The sequence below is a fragment of the Solea solea genome, chromosome 1, assembly GCF_958295425.1.
Source record: "Solea solea chromosome 1, fSolSol10.1, whole genome shotgun sequence".
Taxonomy (NCBI): Eukaryota; Metazoa; Chordata; class Actinopteri; order Pleuronectiformes; family Soleidae; genus Solea; species Solea solea.
Window position 1 is genome coordinate 12,587,654 of NC_081134.1, and position 24,973 is coordinate 12,612,626.

The window sequence follows — 24,973 nt, forward strand, 5'->3', positions numbered from 1 at the left end:
ATATTCATAATACAAGAACGAAATGTACTAGGGCTACGTGCCTGACTATTAAATATTAAAAATGGCTAAAAGTGTCCAATGCCATGAACACAATCATTTTGAAGTGTGGCGTGACAGTGACAGAAGCGCGTGTCACATGACCAAGGAAACTGCATTACATTTTAATTTCCCCGGAAGTTGCCCATGCGACTTGGAGGCGCACCGGCTCCACAGACGAGAAACACTGCGCTATGGCCTCGTTCTAAGCCTCAGTACAGGACAGTGGTGCACGTACCGAACCGGCAATCCGTCACCATCCACGCCTTGATCATGGACCTACGGTCCAGAGGCTTTTTAGGGGTCCGTCGGAGTTGTCTGTAGTACTCCCCAAGTACTATATTGTTTGATTTTGAGCACTGTCAATTTCGCACGCCCGGGGATTTAAAGCGAAGTGACAGCAGGAGAGGCACTCACCCCGGCTGCCGGTTAGCTAACTAGCACGCTAAAACAGTTAGCCAAGAAAGGGCATCACTTTTCCTTTTGGAGTAAAGGACAAGGAAACAACCACACAGCTTCTTTCACTAACAGGAGACCGATCTGATCAGAGGCAGACCCCGAGTTAACCATCCTCCATATTCACTACTCATTACCGGTAAGAATAAAACTAGCATCTAGTGCACTGGAGCCTGACTTCACTTCTGTCAAAGGCACGCAGGCTAGCTAATGTTAGCAGGCCCCAGCGGCTGTCAGCTAACACGCTGGACGGGCTGCTCCACCAATGTCGACCAAAGTACGGACACGGATAAAGTCAAAATTACCTGGACGTATTGATGTCATTTCGGTGACGATTTAAAGTCAGAGAAAGGCGCTTTGCTAACGCCAAGAGAATGGTAGCTAAGGTGACAGCCAGGGTTACTTTGCTTTCTTGGCGAATGGTTACCGTTGTCAACCCGAGTTTCGTCATGTAGCTGGGATTTAGCCCTATTGCTAACTGATTCGTGGTTTAAACGCGATGTTTTGACACCAGGTGGTAATGTGAAGCAATCATTAATTGTTTTTAAAGCCCCATTGACCAACTACACCTTTAGATGTTTACCAGGTTGATGATTTGTGGCCTTAAAACTTTTTGGGCCTGTAATTAAATACACCCCGGTGGACAGGGTTGGGCTAAACCGCTAACGCTAACCAACAATAGTGCAACTCTAACTTAAATCGGGGTCAAGTGTAACCACATTCCTGCCATAACATTATTTTGTGTTCTTGTGTTTCTGTTAGTAAAGACATAGCCAGACTGATTACTGAAATCATTAGCCCCGTGTGTACTTGAAGATTGAACTCAAACTCGGCATTGAGCCACGTAGCGAGATGTCTGATAGTGGGACACGTAACGTTAGCCGGCTGATGGCTAGCGATTTAACCTGCTCTGCTGCGGACGGTCTTCTTAGCAGGCCATTGGAATTGCTTACGTGATATAACTTTGACAAGATGCAGTGGGAATCTTTTCGTAGAATACGTCATTTCAAACGCTTGCTTATAATGCTGTTCGCCGCCACCAATTACAGAACCATATGGTAGTTTTGTGCACTGATGCCCCGTCGAAAAGAGGCATGGTTACCAGCTAGCAGCTAATGATGGCTCCCTCTACCAGCAGGTGGATGTGTATGACACGTCTGCTAGTAGTGTTCAATAGTTTTTAAAAGCATTACCATGTCTTCACTATTCCAGCACCAGTATAACAAGAATTCATTTCGAGGAAATAACTGCAGTCGGGTTTAAAATAAAATTATGGACATTATGTTCATTAAATTCACTACTGGGCCATTGAATTGATTATTGGCACATGTAGCTAGCCAAAGCTATTTGCACTAGCTTCTGTTATATATCCTTTTATTTAATCAGGTAAAAACCTTGTTGAGATTAAAAATGTATTTTCCTTCGAGTGACTTGGCCTCTGTTAACTGGGTAAATTAACTTTTACCTGAATTATTGCGGGTCACACCACTGAATATAGGTTTAGGTTAAGATGTCAGAAACCAGAAAATTATCATTATAATTATCCACCCCACTGTTCCTTAAAGACCATCCCATTGAGAGAAATGTTCAAGATGTGAAATTTTGGGGTTCAACTGTTCATAAATGTCCAGCTGCAGAAAGTAGGAGTATGAACACTGGAAGAGTAAGTGATATGTGGTTTCTGTTCAATCCCAAAACAGTCATGTGGGCAACGAAGAGCGGGTTGTCTTTCAATTGGAAGGCCAAGGGTTTGATTCCTGGCTCCACTAGTCTACATGCCGTTGTGTCCCTGGGCAAAACATTTAACCACACAATGCCCCTAGAGGCTGTGCCGGCGGAGTGTGAATGGGTATAAAAGATGTGTGATAAAAAAAATGCTGCGCTGCATGAAAGTGTGACTGAAACTGAAATGCAAGACAGCTTTGAGTAGTCAAGACTAGAAAAGTGATATATACATACAGATAATTGACCATATCAAAGTCAAACTATTTAATTGGCTTTGATAAATGAGTGCTTTGGTGTGTATGGGGATTTTTTTTAATATATAGTTTGCAACTTATAAACAGTTGTTGTGGATAGACAGTCTTTATATCCTAAATTCAGTGAAATCCAGAGCAATTTAACTGGGTTGGTACTAGTCACACAGGCTGGAAGAAGATCTTTAAAACACTATAGGTCATCCCTGTTATTTTAGCTATTTGCACTTTGGCCAAGCTGTGATCATTCAGGTTTGTGATTTTCAAAGCATGTTTAGCTGTGTAGTTTTGATCAGCTGTAGAGGAGTCCCCCTCCTTCCCATTCATTTTATAACCATATGACACTCATTCTATTCTATCTGCCAAGCATATTAACATGAAATGTTCAAAAGACATCATTCCAGAACCTGTGTCTATATACTAGTCTACTAGAAGTGCTGTTATCACGGTCGAAACCATAGACCACACCCTTAATGGTGGTCACATGTTATCACACTATGGTGCATGTTTTCATACTCGTCTGATTTTTTTTAAATTAGTAATTGAAATGTACTATTATCGAAAGTATTTCTTGAATTGAAAGCAATTTCATCCAATTGCCTTTGATTGTTACTTTGCTTATTTACAGTTCTGTTCTTTTTCCATGTCTTTCTCCTGTCTGTCTTAAGAAGGCTGGCAACACAACGCCACCCTGATGCAGAACCACAAAAGAGCGTGAAATGAACAAACCACCACAGCCTATAACGGGACCCCCTTCTGTCCCAAACCCATCCCCCTCCCCTGGACTAACACAGGTGAGAGTCAGAGACTTATATATTTCAAGTGATTTTGGGAGGTTAGTGTGGTACTATCTATTCATCCTCTATTCTTTCTTCTAGGCTGCCTACGGCCCTGGACAGCCCCCTTCTCTTGTTTTTGCCACCCCTCCACCTCCACAAATGAACTCAGCACCACAGCCAAGACAGGTATTTTTTGCTGCTCTTTTTGCTAGGGTTTTTGTATTCAGTCTATAAAGTAGGGTTTTCCCTTGTATGAGAACCATCCCTCTTCTGCACTTTCACATGGCTTCTCTTGCTATAAGGCTTTGGCTAAATCTTTGTATGTGTGCTTGTATTTGCCTGTTCTTTCTCCTTGAGTGTCAATCTTGATTCTTTTCTTCTCTTCTGCTGTCCTCCCAGTTTGCTGCAGGGCCTCGTACTTTACACCAACAGGTACTAACACCCCTCTTTTTCTTACACCCCCCCCCCCCCCCCACCTACTTGCTTGAATGCATGCTTTCAAGACCGCATTTTGGAGATTTAGATAAGAACACTGTAAAGACTAAAAGATGACTTAATTTTGCTGAGTTCCAGCAAAGCGTCAAGTGTTTTTCTTTTAGGATACATAGAGGGTCACATTATTTTAAAAAGCAGATGTCCTACGTCATTTTTTTTTTTTCATCATGCATTTGCACATTAGTGGATTTTTTTTATTGTTGGATAATGTCCATGCTTCTCTGCAATTTTCAAGTCGGTGTACCACCACACATATCGTGATAGTGACGAGAGCCCCGTGTGGGTCAATTTTCTTAATCCCTGTCTTGTTAAGATTCCTGACCAATACTCCTGTAGTGTGTGTCCGTCCAACTGTCCAGACCACTCTCGCTCACATTCTCAATGCAAACAATGACGATAATATAAATGTGTTCATCGGGATATCACACATGACAAATTACTTAATTCTTCTCTTTCCCATTTCCATCAGTCACAATAGAGCAGTGATTGGGGAGAGAATGAGAGGATCTGCCAGGAGTTGTTACAGGGAAAAAAAAGCTGTTCATTCTCACCTTTTCCTTACTTTATTGATAATATTCTTTTTTAGTTTTTAACTATGCCAGTCACTATTGTTGGCTCAGTGACAGGTTGGTTCACTGGTGGCAACTGTGCCTGTCAAATGCGTGCAGCTGCAATCAGATAGCTGTGAAGCTAAGATGTAGTATTTCTCTGCACTGTAGTCTTCATGATTCCTTCCCCCAATTATTTAATTGTGCTTAACTTTTGACTGTTTGATGTTTTTTCCACATTAAGTCTGACTTTTTCCTCTGTTTTTGCACTGCTGTTGCTTAATCAGAAGAGCTTTTTGTAGCAGAACAGATGGCTCTTTTGAAATGATAATCAGTTTTTGGTGTGGTTGTTACACATTGCCTTGGAATTTCCTGTTTTATACAGTTGGGTCCATATATTTGGACAAAGACACATTTAGTCATTTTGACAGTGTACACCACCACAATGAATTGAAAATGAAACAATCAAGATGTGATTAAAGTGTGGACTTGCAGCTTTAATTTGAGGTATTGAACAAAAGAATCACATTAACTGTTGAGGAATTATTTTATTATTATTAAGCAATTTTATACATTACTGTCCATTTTCAGGGGCTCAGAAATAATGAAATATACTCAAATCATGATATATTAAAGGCTTCTTTTAATACTTTAAAAGTATTGAACCATGGACATCCCTTCCCGGATGCCCCGATACCTGGGGCAGACTCACTCACTGTGGCACATACGTATCAAGGGCATGTTCACCTTTGATCATTCTTGACATGCAGCATACCCACAGAAAGCTCAGAAACTCGGCTAAAAGCTCATACAAGCAAAACTTTGCTTATGTTCACCAAACACAGACTTAACGCCAATTGATCAAACCAACATGAGCCGGAAACACCATAACAGTGTAAACACTGAAAAGCGGCACCAGAGAATCAGAGTAATAATGTAAAAAAAAAAAAAAAAAACAGAGCTACATGCATTCGGATACCGCAGCCTGATTCTATTGGTTTAGAGGATTAAAACGAGCTTTCAATCCACCAGATGGCTCCAGAGAAAAATTTATTTTGACCATTTTTGAAAAGTGTATTTTAAAATGCAATATTTCTTTGGGCGAGGGAAAACATTTTTTGTTTATGGTGGGTCCCATCTGCATTCACTTGTGGTGGAATCTCACAAGTGTTATCTTTATTTTGTAAGATAATTCACATAGAGCTTGTAATTGCAGAGATATACTCTATTTATTTTGGAATGTCATTTTCGAACAGGGACCCCAAAAAGAGGGTCAGTGAAGAAGTGGTGTTAAATGCAGCTGCTGTAGATGCTGCTTGTTTGTGGGTCTTTCTGCACTCCATTTAGTCTTCAGTAACTGAAAAGCATGATATCAGGTGACTGACTTGGTCACTGAAGAACATTCCATTTCATTGCTTTCAAAAGCTCTTGTGTTGCTTTTGCAATATGTTTTGGGTCATTGTCCATCTGTAATGTGAAATGCTGTCGGTTTTGCAGCATAAAACTGAATCTGAGCAGAGAAGCTAGCCGCGTACACTTCAGAAGTCATCCTGTTACTTCTATCAGCAGTCACATCATCAATAAACACAAGTGAGCTTGGTCCACTGGCAGTCATGCATGCCCATACTATAACACTGCCTCCTCCGTGTTTGACTGATGAAGTGGTATGCTTTGCATCATGAGCTGTTCCTTTTCTTCTCTGCACTTTTCTCTTCCCATCATTCTGGTTCAAGTTCATCTTTGGTCTGTCCAGAGAGTCTTTCCTGGACTCGAATGCTTCTTTTTTTGCAAATTCTAATCTAGCCTTCCTGTTCTTGAATGTTATCAGTGGTTTGCAACTTGTTATAAAACCCTCTCCCTGTATTTACATTCATGAAGGCATTTCTTGATTGTAGACTGACGTTGACACACCTATCTTTTCAAGTGTGTGGACTTGGCTGGATGTTGCAAAGGGGTTTTTCTTCACCTTCAAAACAATTCTTTCTGAGCCCCTGAAAATGGACCATAATGTATAAAAATGGTCAATGCGATTTTTTTGTTTTTGTTTTCCCCAATACCTCAAATTAAAGCTGAGAGTTAACTTTAATGATTGTTTAATTTCCAATTCACTGTGGTGCTGTATGGCAAAATGACAAAACTGAACAGATACCATGCAATGGGGAAACTGCAGCCTATGTGGACTGCATCAGCTTTGAGCTGTAAGAAAAAGCTCTCAGCCCTTATCAAGTCATGTGAATCTGTTTTAAAGAAAATTGGGCTGATATTGTGATATTTTGTGAGATTGGTGCATTTCATATGAGGCTAATTTATTTTGTGCACGGGTAGAAATCCCAGGTTTGAGAATCTCGGCAATAGAGAAGTCTCCATATGTCAGACTGGCCTTTTTCTTTTCTTTTCTTTTTTACCCTATCCCAATGCAGTCCTCAAATAGAAACACAAAGCTTGCTGTTTTTAGTCATTTATGCTTGAAATCATTTCATTAGTCATACTCAAAACAAATTTCACTTGAATTACATTGACACAGATGCCTGATTTAGTCACTTATATAGTTTGATTTGTTTTTTGGTACCTGCAGCATTCCATCATCTGTTTTGATGTGCATATGTAGCCCTTAAAATGTATCTTTAATCTCTAATACTGGAACCCAACATCCTACTTGTATGTAACGATGTGTATACAGTTGTATTTGTGCAAAGATCTGTATAGACTTGTATGTATGTCCAGCTGTGGTTGTCCAAGCTTATTGTTCATAACTGAGACATGCACTGCTGCCTTTCATCCTCTTTCTTACACCATATAATCCCAACCTTCCACATTGTCTGTTGTCTTGTCCTCATTTTCACCTTAATCTCACTCTCTTGCTCTCTGCTCATGTGTTGCGCGGCTGAAGGGTGGATACAGAGCTCTGCAGGTAACGGCTTTTATTTTCGTCCCCCTCTCCTTTTTTTTTAATTTGGGCTAACCTCAGTGTGGCAGGGAGACCTGACATCCACACTTAACTGACTTAATATAACCCAGGAACTAAACTTTCTGTACACATTGGAATTTGCTGTGTGCATTGCTTCCAACTGGGGGCTGCTATATTCTAATGATTTGGTTGTGGCTGCCATAGTAAAGACACTAGATGTACACACATACACGCACTGCAAAAGTTTGCTTGTGTTAGGTTGAAGTCTTCATTCTTCCTTTCCCTCCTCCTTGTCTCCAGACCTACTATCCAAACCGACCAGCCATGGCCACCAGTGCTCCAAGAGTACAAACAAGTAGTGGCCCTCGGCCCGTTGGACCTGCTCATGTCTATCAGCCCGGCTCCCAGATGATGATGATCTCCCAGCCTCAGCTGTCTTTTGCTGGTTCACCTCAGGGGTACTTCATCCCCCCTCATGGACAGGTTGGTTTATATAAATAAACTTAGATGTGTTGCATTAAGTGGCACATCATTTACTGTGTTGCCCAGCACAACATATTTTGTATAATTCCTTTTTCAGGGGATTCACATACACTTAAAGGCATATTTGGGGAAATTAATTTATTATGGAAATGTTTTGAATATATATTTTTCAATAAAATGAGAAGGGTTGAAAGGCCAAAGTCTGCAGGAAAGGGAGGGAAAAAAACCTAAAATTTGCCTGTGCCTCATTTCAAAGTTATCTTTATCATCCCAGAGGTGCAGTTTGTCATACAGCAGCAGTAGAAACGGCACGTTACAGCAAACCACCCATTTACAAATCATCTTATTTTATTCCTGTTTTTTCAACTAGGTCTTTGACGTTACTAGTTACTAATACCAATATGTCTGCCAACCATTTTAGCTCAACTGACATTGTAGAACGCTATTGTGCTATGGAAGCCTCTAGTTAAGGGGTGTGATTTCCAACACACGATCTAGGGGTGGGCCAATCACAAACAATAGACCACCTGGTCAATCAGAAAAGCAGGACTTTTTGAGAGGTGGGCATTTTAGTCACAGCAGTAATTTATGCGTGAGACACATTGTGTATTTGAACATTACAACACGTAAACCTGTTCTAGCAGACACTGAAAACAGTATGAATGAGTAAATGTGCCAAAGAATGGGCAATGTGAATGTGTTGTTTTCTCAGACTTTTCATTTTATTTCTGCAGTACCGGGCCCAATACATGCCTCCTACTCAGCAGTATCCTGTGACCAGTGGTACGGCAGGCTTTTATCCTGGAACCAGTCCTGCCGAATACCCCGCTTATGGTAAGGGGTTTTTGCTTAAGACAAAACAATAACAACCAAGCACAACCAGAAACATAATTAACATGATGCATTTTTTTCAGTTTCTTTCTTGAATGTTGCTTAACTATCAGAAACCTGACTTGTATTGACATCTTATGTCGAGGCATTTGCTTTCAGTTGGTATCCATTGGTACACGTTTTCCCACTTGTTCTTTGCTGGGTGTGTGTCATGGTTTTGCCTGGCTGGTTGGTTGTTTTTTTTGTCTTTCTGGGTCAAAACCCTGCAGTATATGGTGAAATGCCAGTTGCATGTGGTCTGGCTTAGTTTTGCTTTGGTCCTTGTTCTTTCTGCCTGTAGTCTCTCCTGACACTGCCTCACAGGTTCCATGAAATGACTTTTAGAACTGTAAGAGATGGGTTGTCTGAAGTGTGCACATCTGTCCTCACTTATCTGGTGTCATGGACGAATGAGATGACTGCATTCCCAACTATTATTTTACCATTTTGGGACGATCAGCTATTTCTCTTGTAATCCGGCCCCCTCCAATGAACATTTAAAATTATATGTGGGGATGGACACAAGTGTAAGGCAAGAATTCTAGCAGGACTGTAACCACTGCGATTATTTTTTTTCACGTAACATTATTGGAAAACGCTGCCCCAGCACACTAGGTCTGATCTAGGTCTCTTTTTCTTCTACAATCAAGAAGGATAAATATTCTTCCTTTTTTTTTGGAGGCACATATTACAATCCCATATTTCATTGACTTATACAATACGCACTCACATGAAATTAACTTCAGAGTTTACCTATATTTCAACCTTTTCTGCATACAAGAATAAGATGTGTCCAGGAATATGAGGAAAGATTCAAGCCAGGGCTTTATTCATTTCATGGAACCCTGTTAACACCCTGCTTCCTCTGGATCCTCTCATTAACTCATTCTGCATCTGTCTCCTCCTGCCCTCTCTTCTTACTTTCCTCTCTCTTCCTCTCCTTTGCTGCGTTGGTTCAGAGCCCTCTCTTGCTGCGAGGGAGAGGCGGGGTGGTGGGGGGAGAGGGGGCGGGCGAGAGAACAGCCGTCTCTCTCTCCACGGTGCTCCTCTCACCCCTCAGCGCTACCCCGGTGAGTAGTGTGTGCTTGTTTGGCTTCAGTAGCACTTGTTGTCTTCACTAGCATTGTTAATGTGTGTTTTGTGTGTGTGTGTGTGTAAAATATGAATCGTAATTCATTCTAATCTGTGATCTAAAATGATTAGAAATCACAGAAAAAAAGTGAAGCACAGAATTTCGTGAGGTATCCACAAAATGAACACAAGGACACCTTTAGTCGTGTACTTGCTTTCAACCAGTCATCGAGCACCCATCATAAGCGTAGCATCTCACTTATAAATTTGTGCCGTATGGATGCATGTAATTTAACCTTTTTAAACCACAATGACCAGTAGAACCTATTAAAACAATTCAACATAATTATATTTCTTAAAAATAAATGCATCTTTTCACTTGCAAATAATCACAATGACACCCTGAGTTGTGCCCAAATAGTAACTTTGAAAAAGTAAAATACAGTTTACAGACATTTAAAGAATTTATCTGGATTTTTAATGTCATTTATTACAATGCAACATTTATAATATCAGAATATTTACGGTCAGTAATGCAGGCATTTAATTTTGTGCACAGCATATTAATGTACAGGTGACAGTGTTTGTTTTAATTAGTGTGTGTGTGTGTGTGTGTGTGTGTGTGTGTGTGTGTGTGTGTGATGTCAAAATAGCTGTGAAACTGACATGGATTTTACTAGGGCTGAATGATAAATTGCTTTTGTGATAATGTAATATGATATAATGAGATTTTCTAACTGCAAGGCTGCGATTACACACGCGCATGACTTGAAAGCAACACGTAGCACACGTTGCATGACTTGAGAGATGGGTGCATGTTATGTGACTTAGAAGGGAGAGGAGACCAGTAAGCTGAAGAGGCTACCTGTTTGACAATGGCCTCAGGGTCAACAGAAGAACCGGTTCTGTCGGTTGTATGAAACTATGTCAGATTCTGTTTTTTAAACTTGGTTTGCTATGGTTGTTAACAGACTGATTATCATGTGTGGTTGAGGGAGAGAGAGTGAGGGTCTGAGTTAGTGGATAAGAGAGTGTGTGTGTGTTTTGAGTGAGTGAGGTGAGAAAGAATGTTAGTGTGTGAAATGTTGAAATCCTTGTATCACAATAAATTGTATGAATTTCATAATTTTTTTTTTCTGTTACTAAGAGAAAATGTCCTCAGACGACAGAGTGTCAAGACCAACAGGGCTGTGTAAGAAGCGTCTGGGACACTTAGATGTAAAAAGACAGTATTGACTGAGGCACCAAGGAAGTTTCGACTGTTGTATAATACAGATAAGGAATGTAAAAATAATTGGTTACATAAATGGTGCAATTATGTTCTTTTTCTAAAAAGCTCTAGATTTTACAGGCAGTAGTTGGCAAAAGGCTAATGTACATGGCAACACCGTGGAGTCCGTTTTACAATAATTACATGCATAATACCTACCGACTGCCTGCCAGGGATTTAAGAAAATGTGTCAAATTCATTTTTGGTCATAACCACAGGAGAAATGGGTCTTGGCCTTTAATGTGAAACTATGGTGAAGTTTTATTGCCTTCTCATTCATGCTGTTCTTTTTCATTCTATCCTTACAGCTGGAGCATACTACCCAGCTCAGCCACAGTACCCTCCATCTGTTCAGCCTGCACCAGTCTTGATCAACACCCCTCAGCAACAGCAACAAGCCCCGCCTCCTCAGCAGCCACCGGCACAGTCACAAGGCCAACTAAAGCGAGAACGTAAACCGGTAGTGTGTCACAACAAAAGAGCAACACATCTCTTGTCTGAGGTCAAAGAAATTTTTGAATAGAGGGGGAGAGAGTGTATTGTCTGTTTCATGTGGAACTTTCTCTTGTCCTTCAAAATAACAGTAGTAATTACTGTATGTTTAGTGGCAGCTCTAGATCAGTGGTGACCTGATCCTTACATTTGGTCCGTAGGATTATGTTACATACTTAACCAGTGTTTGTCATTTCACCTGATAGATAACAATACGAGATCCCAACCAGGGCGGACGTGACATCACAGAGGAGATTATGTCAGGTGGAAGGTCCACCACCACCCCAACTCCTCCACAGGTATTCTCTCTCATCTTTTACTCTGAGCAAAGCAGTGTTATGTGTACAGTTAAAGAGATTAGGTTGGATGGATTGTTACTTATTTAACTGAAGTTTCCTTTTTTGAAATATTGGTGTCAGCCATGCTACTGACTAAGTGTAGGACATGTGTGGGAAATCTAAGTGAAAAAGCCAATAAAACTGAGAAAGGCTTAACTGATGAACCTGTAGCTTGTGTGTAAGTATTGTATAGGTTGTAGTATAAATACTTGATACCGATTCATTAAGATGATGATAAAAGTGGGTAACTTTAGAAACACAATCACTGTTAACATTTTGTAAGATACAAGATGTGTTGCTTTTTAGAAAAAGTCCACATTGACGGAAATGTCAAAGCTGGATGATATAATGTTCCATTATATATCAATATTTATTCCTTACCAAGGTGGTTGAACATGTTTTCACATCACACCATTTCAAATAATCATAGATGTTGATGAGGCATATTTCTTTTCATATTTAGCTCTGCTGTGAGCATGAATGAGAAATGATAAGCTTCATGGTTAAAGGGAAATTCTGGTATTTTTCAACCTGGGCTCTATGTTTATAAATGTGGGTGTGTATGTGAATAGTACTTACAACTAGTTTTGCCCCGTAAGATTACACTGCAGCCATTGCCGCCTGGTGCAAGCTACTGAACCAACTTAAGACACCTTTTTTAAGTACTATTCACATGCGCACCCACATTTATAACACAAAGGGCCCAGGTCAAATAATACCACAATTCCTCTTTAATTGCAGGCATTTTCTTATGATCTTCATTGAGTGTAGATATACTTATTGAACTGGCAACTTTTTGCTTTTCCATTGTTGCTTAATACGTTGTTTTTTTGGGATTGTAGGCCTCCACAACAGATTTAAGTCCTGCTCAGACCAACGGTGAAGTTGTACAGCCTGCCACCACAGTGACGAGCCAAGGTGAGGTCATTTTTGTTTGCATAGAACAAATTCTAGTGGTATTCAGATTTTTTTTATGGACTACTTATGTGATCATTTCTTTTGTGTTATGATCAAGATGAAGACATGGAGCCTCCTGCTAGCGCTGATACTCCTCCACCTCCTCCAACAGCAGAGACGGAGCCTGTGGTGGAGCCCAAACAGGAAACGTGCAGCCAGATGACAGTGTGCGCTGAATTAGTCACTCAATCTGTGGCCTCCACAGCTGCTACTGGCGTTCCATCCACATTAATAGAGGACCATCAGTCTCCCTCTCCCCCACCTCCTGCTGTAGCATCTACTCCCCCTACTGAAGTGGAACATAAAGACATTACTAAAGCTGGTGACACAGTAGATGCTCCTGCCAGCCCCTCAGCATCATTAGCAGAACAAGAGGCACCTGTCAAAATGGAGGTATCACCTGCTGTTCCAGTTCCACCTGAGAAGGTACCAGAAAAGGAAGAAAGGACAACCCAAGTAGTGAAAGAAGAGCGGGTGGCCAGCCCAAAGTTGGAGCCTGCAGTTGAAGTTGAAGTTGAAGTTGCAGCAATAGTTGCCCCTGTTAAAGTGGAAAAGGAAGAAGCAGTTGCAAAGACAGCAATTGAAATGTCCCCGCCTCCACCCTCTGCACAGGAACCTGCTGCTCCACAGACTCAAAATGCTGCACCTGAACCTGAACCTGAACCTGAACCTGCACCTGCACCTGAACCTGAACCTGCACCTGAAACTGAACCTGAACCTGAACCCGAACCCGAACTCGAACCCAAGCCCGAACCTGAACCCACTCTAGATGGAACAGAAGAACCTCCTCTTTCTAATGGCCTTCCCCAAGACATTGAGGCACTATCTGAGGATGTGGCACTTACTGACACTACACCCCTTGACAAACCTGACGCTACTCAATCTCAGGAATCCACACCTGTGGGTAAGATGGCAGCACCAACCCAGGAAGAGGTGGAGGAGGAGAAGGAGGGAGAAGATGAGAAGGAGAAAAGTGAGGATGTCCCCCCCACCCCGGTGAGCTGCCCTACAGAGGAAGCTACTATGCAAGGTACAGTAGAACTGATCAATGTGTAATGTACATTTTACACTAGTATTGTCATTTTGGAGTTTCCATTACTGAATTTACTTGGATGCAGGTTCTGAGCTTTGCAGCATATTGATATTGTGAAATGTCATGTTTTGTTGTCATACTCATGATAAAAAACTCGATGGACAAAGCATGAAGCATTGATGTTGCATTCCAACTAGTATTTCTGTGTACTATTTTAAAGTGAGAACTTTGTCCTTTCTTTGAAGCAGCTCAGTCTCTGCCAAAGAAGAGGAGAAACATGAAGGAGCTCAACAAAAAGGCCATTGGGGACCTCCTGGATGCATTCACAGATGTGTGTATCAACCCAGATGATCTCAGTAGTTTCAGTAACATTTATGGATATTTCTTTTTCAAACATGACATGCTGTTTACTCGTCTCTCCTGTTATGTTTGCCGCAGGAGCCCGTTTCTGAACCCTCGTCAACTCAGGCAACCCCTGTCCCTGTTGCTCCAGCTGAGCCTCCCACTGTGACTGCAGATGAGACTTGGGAAGAGCAAGAAGACAAGCAGAATGCAGAGCCTGACGGACCCAAAGCCACATCTGAGACAACTGAGCAGAAATACAAGTACAAAGAAGGTAAATTATCACTAAGATTCAGAATGAACAACAGCACAATTTTGATGTACTTGAATGCTTAGCAGCAAATTAAAGAAAAACAAACACACACAATTATTTTTATTTTTTTTTAAAGTTACACTAAGCAGGATTTTGTAATTTCGTAATTCCTGGTGACTTATTTTTTTTTTTCACATTCAGAGATGATACCAATCGGACTGTAGTCTTAAAGGCAACCATTCCCTTTTGTTTTTCTGTTGTTACAAAGCTGTACATAAATCCGTTTCAGTGTGTTCTCGAGCTTGTGTCCTGTAGATTGTTTTCACATAACATTTGATCTTCTTTTTACACATTTCTCTAACATCCATTAGAACAATGGAAGCCGATAAACCCAGAAGAGAAGAAGCAGTACGACAGGGATTTCCTCCTAGGCTTCCAGTTTATCAGTGCCAGTATGAACAAACCTGATGGCCTGCCTACCATCAGTGATGTAGTCCTAGACAAGGTAGGTGACAATTTGCCTGAATTTGCTGTGGACTGAATGAGCCTCAGTTGTATTTGTGCACTGCATTCTGAATTTTTTTTTCTCACATGCAGATGTAGTTCTATATAATATTCTTGACTAACACAAGCTGAAATACACACTGAATTCCACTTGACCAGCAGGGGCTAGAGAATGAGGCCCATAGCTGAGGGCAATAGGTTTGCAGATGGTTTAAGGTTGGTGGGGGTCAGATTTTGTAAATGATGTGGGGCTTGGATATAAGGAAGAAATCTGGTTCTTCACATGCAAGAGCTCTTCAGATTTTTTAAGAGAATAATGTGTTAGTTTGAGAATTATTAGTGTAATGGCTTAAGATGACTCTGCACAAGTGTGTTAACATCTTCAGAGTTTAAAAGGTCTAAAATGACTAGCGGACTGATATCGGCAGATACTCAAACCTGGACATTTGGATGGGATGGATGCTTATTGCATCTGGTTAGAGGAAGTGTCAGGATGGTGCGGGATCAACTAGACATTTCATGTAGACATCCTGGCAGTGTTTTAAGAATTTTTTTAGTGTAGTTTCACAGTGAAAACATGGACAAATGGGCGATGATTCAGATTGCAGCTGCATTGAAGTATGTTTTTAACTCAGTTTTTCTTGTGTATGAGCAATGAGATGTCATCCGATTTCTTACTATAACTTTAGGTGAACAAGACTCCCATGCGACCTGTTGACCCAGCTCGACTTATGAGTGTTGGTCCAGATTTTACTCCCTCGTATTTGGGTAATCTTGGAAGCAGATCAGTGGGAGGACCACGAGGCCCGGTGAGTACATTTCTTTTGTTTCTTTCTGGGGTGGTGGACTTTAAAAAAGAAGGCTTACTACCCCTTCTTGTGTATTTGATGTAAGATTAACCCTTGGCTAAGGTTCATCCCCTGCCTTCCTTTCAGCCTCCTGGACCACGTCGCTCCCAGCAGGGTCAGCGTAAGGAGCCCAGGAAAATCATAAGCAGTATGTCCCTCAGTGATGATGTACATCTCAACAAGGCTGAGAATGCATGGAAGCCCACAGGGAAGAAGCCCACTCGCAGCCGTGCTGTAGAGGAACCCGAAGATGATGGCAGTGAGCTGTCCAAGACCCAGGAGCTACTCAAGCGTCTGCGTAGTATCCTCAACAAGTTGACTCCTCAAAAGTTTCAGGATCTGATGAAACAGGTGACAGATCTACCGATAGATACTGAGGAGAGACTGAAGGGAGCCATTGACCTCATTTTTGAGAAGGCCATCTCGGAGCCCAACTTCTCCGTGGCCTACGCCAACATGTGCCGCTGCCTTATGGGAGTAAGTCATGTGACTGTACCTGAATCATGTGCTTGTATTTGCTCCTATGATGAATGAAAGTTTTCTATTAGACATTTTAAACTTAATTTTAGGTCATTTAATTATTCATGAGATGAAACGTATTTATTAATTAAAATGTACTAATTGTACTTACTGTTTTCCTCCTTCAGTTGAAAGTCCCCACTTCAGACAAGCCAGGAGCTTATGCCAACTTTCGTAAAATGCTGCTTAACCGCTGTCAGAAGGAGTTTGAAAAGGACCAGGATGATGATGAGATCTTTGAGAAGAAGCAAAAGGAGTTGGAGGCTTGCAAAGATGTATATTGCAATTTTTTTTCTTAGATCACAATGCCAACTATCATAGTCTATCCTTTTTCTATAAACTGATCATTTTACCACTGACCCCAAGCACCAAACACCTACTTGATGTCTTCTTGCAGGAAATACGTGACCGTTTGAAGGCGGAGCTGGAAGAGGCCAGAGACCAGGCCCGCCGCCGCTCTTTGGGTAACATAAAGTTCATCGGCGAGCTCTTCAAGCTGAAGATGCTGACAGAGGCCATCATGCACGACTGTGTTGTAAAACTGCTAAAGAATCATGATGAGGAGTCTCTGGAGTGTCTCTGTAGGCTGCTCTCTACCATTGGGAAAGATCTTGACTTTGAAAAGGCCAAGGTATGCAAAGCCTGAACTTAAATGTATCAATTTTAATTTGTTTCCCATGATGACTTTAGTGAGTACCAGGCCGTGTGCACCTGCAGTGTGCAACGTACCTTGCATCTCAACTTTCACACTTTCCCTAATATGATGGTAACGGGCTCAGTGTTTCCTCCATTATTTCATTTGGAGAAACACTTGTTTTATTTTAGGTCAATGTTTGTTTTGTAGAGCGTTTTTTCATTTCTCTCCTCTCCTTTTTTCCTGCCCAAGTTCTATATCTCATGTGTGAGCACACACGGAGTGTAACTATGAGTGAAATGTTTCTCAAAACGTTACAAAAAACATACTGAGATATCAGCGCATGTGACCGCACCATCACTTGTACCCCATCGAATGGGTAACACAGCTGTGCTGCAGCAGTGGCGACGTCCGTGAAGCACGCACTGCGGCTGTGGAAATGTCCTTTATTATAAATGACATTGAAGTATTAATAATGCAACCGAGTGGTTATGAGGATCTATACGGTGCAGTTAAAAAGAAAATGGAAAGACATGCATGAACATCAGCCGGACTGACTATCACTTCCTACAAACCTTTTGCACTTTGCAATAAAAATAGCTTTCTACAAAATCCCTAATTAAAAGGAAAAACAAAAAAAAACCAGTTTCTTTTTGTGTTTCTGTTTATTTTAATCTGTAAGTATTAATTCTTAACAAAACACTTTTATTGGCATCTCTTAATTTATTACAAGTGACGTGGTCATCAGAATATTCAGCAATGTTATTGCATGAGTTGCATGAGCACCTGCTTATTCATATACATGTCATAATAGCCATGAGTCAAAAGGTTTTTTTTGTCAATTTCAGCCTCGTATGGATCAGTATTTCCACCAGATGGACAAGATCATCAAAGAGAAAAAGACCTCATCCAGAATCCGTTTCATGCTGCAGGATGTCTTGGACCTTAGGAGGGTAAATATCAATTTCATCCACATTATGTTAAAGTATGAAGATGGATACAAGACCCCATGACATCAAAATCAACATTTTAGTCCCTTTTATCACATATGTTGCTTGAAATGTCAACTAAACCTCACTATGTATCTTGATAACTACTAGTACTGGGCTACTTTGAATCCAATTCAGTGCTGTATAATTCTTTTGGTACCCCGCTCAACCCAATGTACCATCTATATGCATTAACTCCATCGCTGGGATGAGCTTACATTTCTCCATTCACTTCTCTTCAGCACCACAAACATGGATTTCGTGTTGGATAGGTCTTCATGCTGTGTCATAGCTGTCATGCCCATTTAGCAGTATGGGCTACTTTTTAATATCCATCAATATGATGACAAGACACTCCCTCATAGCTCCTTTTTACTGGAAATGTGGAAATCTCATGAGAGCCATGTCAAGAGGACCGTATTCTGGTGTGCGAACATGTTAACATTAATAATCTCCCATCTCTGAACCACAGAATAACTGGGTGCCGCGGAGAGGAGAGCAGGGTCCTAAAACAATCGACCAAATCCACAAGGAGGCAGAGTTGGAGGAGCACAGGGAACAGATCAAAGTCCAGCAGCAGATCATGTCCAAGAAAGAGGGAGGAGGAGGCGGAGGTGGAGGTGGAGGCGGAGGCAGAATGGGTGGAGGCATGGGGGGCCGATCTCACACACCGGGAGGAAGCCGTCTTAGCCAGCCTCAGGACGAGGGATGGAACACGGTGCCCATCTCCAAGAACAGACCCATTGACACTACCCGCCTTAGCAAAATCACAAAGGTAACTTACTTTCTCCAAGTTCTTCAGCTTTTCGCAGACTGTATTCCGATTGCAACACTTTGTATATTAATTTGTACCTAAATGGTCTTGTAAGCTTTCTCCTTTTTCATCTTTTTTGGTCCTTGCAGCCTGGTGTCCTGGACTTTAATAATCAACTGTTGGCTCCAGGAGGCAAAGGCATGTGGGGTAGCTGGGGCAAAGGCAGCAGTGGAGGGACTGGTGCTAAACCAGCTAGTGGAGAGCAGGGTAAACCACTTTTCTTTAAGTAAACTGAACAGTTAATGAAGTGTATTGGGGGTTAATCTGTCTCTTTTTTTTTTGCTCCTTGTCAGATTCTGGTCGTCCAGCGACCAGCACCCTCAACCGTTTCTCTGCTCTGCAGCAGTCTGGTTCACAGTTGTCTTCAACAGAACCTGATCGCAGAGTTCCTCAGAGGTATTTATTTTTCTCTCCTGTGCTTAATTTTATTGCTGCGTGACTGATGAAACCTATTTCAAGTTTCTAGTATTTGTATTTACTTTAAAACAAAGGACCAGATGGTCAATATCCCTTGAGGATGGCATTTGGGTTTCTGTGTAAACATGACGATGCAACATGGGTGGACTATGTACAAAAGGACTTGCTCCTACTCTACAACATAAACTACAACACAAACTCATAGCGTCAGGTAATTATATACTGAAGAAAACTGTGCAATGACGTGGAATGTTGTCTTATTCGCAACTTCAAGGTCAAGCTCCAGTCGTGAGCGTGGTGGTGACAGAGACCGAGGCGACCGCGAGCGGGACCGCTTTGACCGATTTGATCGCAATGAGGGACAGGAAGGTCGTGACGACAGGAGCAATCGTAACCAAATCACCAAGAGGAGCTTCAGCAGAGAGTCGCAGGAGCGTGGTGGCAGGGGTGGAGACAGCAGGGCCACAACTGAGGCTGTGCGTCGTGTCGCCAGTATGACTGACGACCGGGACAGGGGAAGCCGGGACAGGGGAAGCCGGGACAGGGGAAGCCGGGACAGGGGAAGCCGGGACAGAGGAAGCAAAGACCAGGGAAGCAGAGACCGGGGAAGCAAAGACCGGGGTCCAAGCAAAGCTCTCCCAGGTATGATGCCCCTATAGCTAAATTAAACCTGAAGTAGAATTGCAGATCTAGATGAAGTTAGAGGGACTGAGCTTTAACATGTATTTTTTTTTTTATCCCTTTCAGCCAAGCGTGAGAGTGCTCCCACTCCTCCTCCTTCTCTTCCCAAACCTTCTCTGACTGAGGAGGAGGTGGAGAAAAAAACAAGCGCCATCATTGAAGAATACCTTCACATCAATGACTTGAAGGTAGAAACATCTGACACTGAATTGTATTTAAATACTTGCATGTAATCAGGCTGTCTCAAGAAATGACCACCATCTCTCCTCTTTGTCCTGTAGGAGGCACTGCAGTGTGTGTTAGAGCTCAACAGTGCCTCGCTGCTGTATGTGTTTGTGCGGAGTGGCGTGGAGTCTACACTTGAGCGCAGCACAATCGCTAGAGAGCACACGGGCCTGTTGCTACACCAACTCGTCAAGGCAGGAACGTTGCCAGCACAGCAATACTACAAAGGGTGAGCCCATGATGGAATATATATATATTTTTTAATGGATGATTTATGTATTCATGTTTAACTGTTGGCAAATCTGTCATGAAGGTGAGGTTGAGTGCTCTGTGTTTTTGGATGTTGTAGGTTAGAAGAGATCCTGGAATCAGCAGAAGACATTGCCATAGATATACCTCATATCTGGCTCTACCTGGCTGAGCTCATTTCCCCCATGCTCCATGAAGGAGGTATCCCTATGGGACAGCTCTTCAGGTGAGCTGTGTGATGATGCTCTACTGTCACATTGAGTTAGACTTATGGACTTATTTAATACGCCTACAGGTTGTTTGAAAGGTGCTTGAATGTGATTCATTAACAATCTTAAATTTGCTGTCAAATGTGGGTCACAATATCCCGTACAAAAATGTATTAACTTTAATTATGGCAAATAAAACAGAAAATTGGTTTCGATGAAATGAGAAGTTTAATTCAGTGTAATTGTGTTCTCAGGGAGATCTCGAAGCCTCTCTTGCCTCAGGGGAAGGCTGGTGTTCTGCTGGTACAGATCCTCAAGTTGCTCTGCAAAGAAATGGTACGTCCTGCCTAAATCTCAAAAATCTAATCCTGTATTCCTCAACATTCACTCTTAAAGTTGTGTTTTCTCTGACCAGCAAAAAATGTCCCTCCATAATGTGCATAGAGTTGATGTGTGGTTTGTTTTGTCCCCTATTAGACCCCTAAGAAGGTCGGATACATGTGGACAGACGCTGGGCTGAACTGGAATGACTTCTTGCCCAAGAATGAAGACGTCAACAAGTTTGTCACTGAGCAGGTCTGTGGAAGATAAACACACATAACCAAAAACAACCACTTCAAAGTTTTCTGATCAAGTATGTCTTAGGGATAGGTGGTATTCTTAATTCTATTTATGTAGATTTCTTTGAAGACATGGGGAAATAAATCCATGCCTGTAAGCGTTTATACAGAAACATAACGTGTTTTATTCTGCCAATATTTATAGCAAATAATAATTTCCATACATGCAATTTATGGTTGGATTACCAAGAGTATTTTCAAACTCTTTTATGCATTGCAGAAAGTGGATTTCACAGTAGGGGAAGAGGCAGAGTTGGTGGAAGTGGAGAAGAAAGTCCTCACTGGAGAAGACCTCGGCAAACAGCTCGACAGACTCCTTCAGGACAAGGCCAGCAACCAGCGCATCAGAGACTGGGTTGAGGTAAATATTCCATGCAGAGTTTTATTAAATACATATTAAAATTAAATGCATTTGCACGTCAACAGCAATGTGTATATCGCTCAGTGCATTTCTGTCACTAATGTGACAGCTTGATTGGATACAGATTAAAAGGACAATGGTATTAACGTGTGAATAAATGGCACAAACACAAGTTAAGTGTGCAAAGGCCTTAATTCAAGTACAATTTTTTTTTTTTCCTTCAGGCTAATTTGGACGAGCAGCAGGCAGCCTCCAACCAGTTCATAAGAGCACTGATGACATCACTGTGCCAGTCTGCCATCATTTGTAAGTATGAGTCATACAGCACATAGCTGTTTGTCTCGCACTATAACTTTGCCTTGTTAGTCTCTCCCATAGACCATATATGAGAATGAATGTTGTCTTTTGGTTGCAAAATAAATTCCCATTTTGAAGGCTCAAGATGTGCGATTTGAACGGAACCATGACTGTTTTTGTAAACCGAAATTTACAGACGTTGACTATAACCAGACATCTGTTGGATGATGCCAGCTGTTAACGCCATGTTTTATGGTCTATTTTCCTCCGAATGGATACATTTACAAAACTGGTGTTCTATAGAACCCCCAGAAAAATGTTTACTTGCATTTGAATCAGTGAGTAGTAGACTAACATTCAAACGATTTTCCACCAGGCGGCAAATGTCGTCTTCTGTCATACTTACTTTTTTTTAAGGATTCATTTTTCAATCCTGATGACTACATTCATTTTTATGTTTAGCTTATGGTCTTTCCACATTACAGCAGCAATGTAAATTCTCCATGTTTCAGTTTAATCCTGTACAAATGTTTCTTACTGCATTTCTCAGGCGACAACCCGTACAGAGTGGATCCAAGTCAGATCAATCAGAGAGCCAGTTTGCTGCAGAAATACCTGAGCGATGAGCAGAAAGAGCTGCAGGCCCTTTACGCCCTCCAGGCTTTGATGGTACACATGGAGCAGCCTGCCAGTGAGTGTCCTGTCATTACTCTGCCTCTGCTGGTCGTTAAGTGTTACTGCACACAGATGTTATACAATTCAATAAACACCCTCCAATGCAGTAGCTTAGATGTTCCGAAAACAATATTTTCATACCCAATAAAGATTTATGTTCACATTCTGAACAGTGCATTTCAAAGAAGTAGCAGTGATAATTGCTGTCAGTGTTGAATGAGTTTATTGTGTCTTTAAGTCAAATACACTGCAGAAACTCTATACTTTTTTATATATATATATATATAATTCTTTGACAACAAAATTACATCTATCAATGAAATGCAAAATTACCAGTCTGTTGATGGTTGCATTCAAGATCGTGTAGTAAATCAAAAAGATAGATCAAGTGTTTTTTGCTGCACTGACATGACTCTCTGCCAGCTGTGTTCCCCTGTTTCCCTCACCCTGGTCTGACCAGTGCTCACCTGCGTTCTGTCTGTGCAGACCTGCTGCGGATGTTCTTCGATGCCTTGTACGACGAGGACGTCATCAAAGAAGAGGCCTTCTACAAATGGGAATCCAGCAAAGATCCTGCGGAGCAAACGGGCAAAGGTGTGGCCTTGAAATCCGTCACCGCCTTCTTCACCTGGCTCCGTGAGGCAGAGGAGGAGTCTGACAAGGAATAAAAGGAGCAAGCTGACTGCTGCCGCCCCCTCTTTTGGCTAGGCGGGGACAATATTGCCAGAGAGGCAGACTCGAATAAATCCTCAGTGAGGATAAATCTTTATTAGTTGGTCTTTTCATGGAGTGGTGGACTCGGAAAAAACTGTCATGTCTCTCTACCCTCATTATTCCCTCACCTGCTTGTCACAGTGAGTCAGAACCAGACCTGAAAGATTGCAATGCCTGAAACGGATAAGAATACTCGTTAATATCAAAAACACATGGGCCTCTGAAATTTAAGTGCGAGTGCGTCAAAAGACGATGTTGGGGGGGGGGGGGTCAAGTATCGATAAACAACTTGAACTGAAAAAGCAAGGTGACGGTGTGCAAGTATTCCACAATCACTACGAATTTTTTTTGGCACAATATAACAAACCAGGCTGCTTTTCTATGGTTATAGATCATTACACATCATGCCTGACATGTGATCTGCGATAATAAACAGCAGTGCATGTGGTGTAGTGGATTCCCCCCCACTACATGTCATCTTGCCATAAGGTGTGTTCAGCGCAGACACTGCTCTTCTTCGTCTTTGTCCATAACTGGAGTGTGCAGCATGACTGAAGTGTGTTTCTATTAATTATACAGGTGGATGAAATGTTGCTAGAAAAAATGAATATGAACTAAATTTGACAGATGGAGGTTTTTAAAGAAAAGGTTGTCTATTTTCTCTTCCCCTTTCCTATCATGAACTTGTGGACAGAGACAGAGGACTGATGTTGACCTCGACTACTCGGGGTTGGTCTTAATGCTTCCTCTAAGCCATCCTCACCCATCCCCAGTAGTGAAACCACACTGACTGACTCCTCATCTTTACCTCTTCTGTACTCACACCTGAGCTGTAGTAGAGGGCACTTAAATGACAGTTACCATGAAAACTTGAAATCTACAGAAAATTGACTTGATGAAATATATAAAAGTTAGGAAAAAAAAAAAAACGAAAACAGAAATGATCCGAAAGCCTTTTCTACTTTAAGTGGAAACTCATTTCAGGAGCGTTCTGTAAATACATAATACAAAAAAACAACTTTTTTTCCAGTTTTATTTTTCAGAAACAATGAATTGCTGTTATAATTGCAGTGTATCCTTTTCCAACAGCAGTTGTCCAGATGCAGAGAGGTGCTTTAGATAATCCATTGATTATTAGTTTTATTGGAATTTTGTAAATACATTTTTTTTTTTTTTGCTTTCTTTATTTAAGAAATTATTGCTTCCTTTGCATCTGAAACTGGAAAGGTAAGGTAACGGAACATTGCAAATAAAGGACTTACTAAGTTGCTGCGCAGAGTTTTGTACAAGTTTGTGTGAAACCTGTTTGTTTTGTGGTACATTATGTGGTTTTTGTCATAGCAGGGACACATCGTTGTGATACTGGCCTAAGTAATAACGCCGAGTGTCGGCCAAGATGATCCAGTTGAAGTAGTTTGTGTGTCATAAAAGCTCAAAGTATGCGTGTGCCGACTGTATTCATGAAAAAGCACCGGCAGAACGGCAAAGACAAAAGGAGAGTGTATTTCAGAAAACGGATGTTAACATGAAAGTCACATTAAAGACACTTAAATGATTCATTCTTTATTTGCGTCAAGCTCTAAAGGCATCCAAGGCATATAAAAGTTGTGACTCCTGATTATAAAGAACATAAAGTGCATGTGGTTTTGTGAATTAACTGCAGGATAGAACAAATCGCACATAAATGGTAAATGGTCTGTATTAATATAGCACTTTTCTAGTCTTGCCATTGACCCAGTCACTCGCACTTTTCATCATGACGTTTCGTCATGATCTATTATTTTCTGTCATGCCCCCCCAGAGGACAGAAATGTTTTAACGCCCCCCCGAATTGAAATACTGTTGAGAACCTGATCATTTTTATTTATTTATCTGTATAAACCACTGTATGAGATGTCCTGCCCTGCCTC

At 41.4% G+C, this 24,973-nt stretch overlaps 1 protein-coding gene across 3 annotated transcripts; it reads left to right on the top strand.

Moving 5' to 3' along the window:
• The first annotated feature begins 189 nt into the window (after positions 1-189).
• eif4g1a (eukaryotic translation initiation factor 4 gamma, 1a) lies at positions 190-24,333 on the top strand. 3 transcript variants are annotated; one of them, XM_058623190.1, is made up of 32 exons: positions 190-631; positions 3,137-3,262; positions 3,347-3,433; positions 3,647-3,679; positions 7,181-7,201; positions 7,499-7,681; positions 8,416-8,515; positions 11,201-11,394; positions 11,591-11,683; positions 12,565-12,640; positions 12,738-13,709; positions 13,958-14,043; positions 14,151-14,328; positions 14,679-14,812; positions 15,501-15,620; positions 15,747-16,136; positions 16,307-16,453; positions 16,576-16,809; positions 17,661-17,765; positions 18,274-18,576; positions 18,705-18,822; positions 18,909-19,011; positions 19,307-19,674; positions 19,780-19,901; positions 19,995-20,167; positions 20,288-20,413; positions 20,651-20,732; positions 20,874-20,972; positions 21,237-21,377; positions 21,602-21,683; positions 22,225-22,365; positions 22,836-24,333. In XM_058623190.1, the coding sequence occupies exons 2-32, from the start codon at positions 3,188-3,190 to the stop codon at positions 23,015-23,017; spliced, it is 5,268 nt and encodes a 1,755-aa protein (XP_058479173.1). In that variant the 5' UTR covers positions 190-631; positions 3,137-3,187; the 3' UTR covers positions 23,018-24,333. The 3 variants fall into 3 exon arrangements, with proteins under 3 accessions (XP_058479173.1, XP_058479189.1, XP_058479180.1); XM_058623206.1 differs by having other exon boundaries at positions 11,201-11,352; XM_058623197.1 differs by lacking the exons at positions 3,647-3,679; positions 7,181-7,201 and having other exon boundaries at positions 191-631; positions 11,201-11,352.
• Positions 24,334-24,973: the final 640 nt, after the last annotated feature.

Bases quoted from the DNA above. Each gene is read 5' to 3' on its own strand.
- eif4g1a (XM_058623190.1), top strand. From the start codon at position 3,188: ATGAACAAACCACCACAGCCTATAACGGGACCCCCTTCTGTCCCAAAC. The intron at 8,516-11,200 runs GTAAGGGGTTTT...CTATCCTTACAG, and splicing joins TGCCGAATACCCCGCTTATG to CTGGAGCATACTACCCAGCT. The intron at 15,621-15,746 runs GTGAGTACATTT...CCTTCCTTTCAG, and splicing joins TGGGAGGACCACGAGGCCCG to CCTCCTGGACCACGTCGCTC.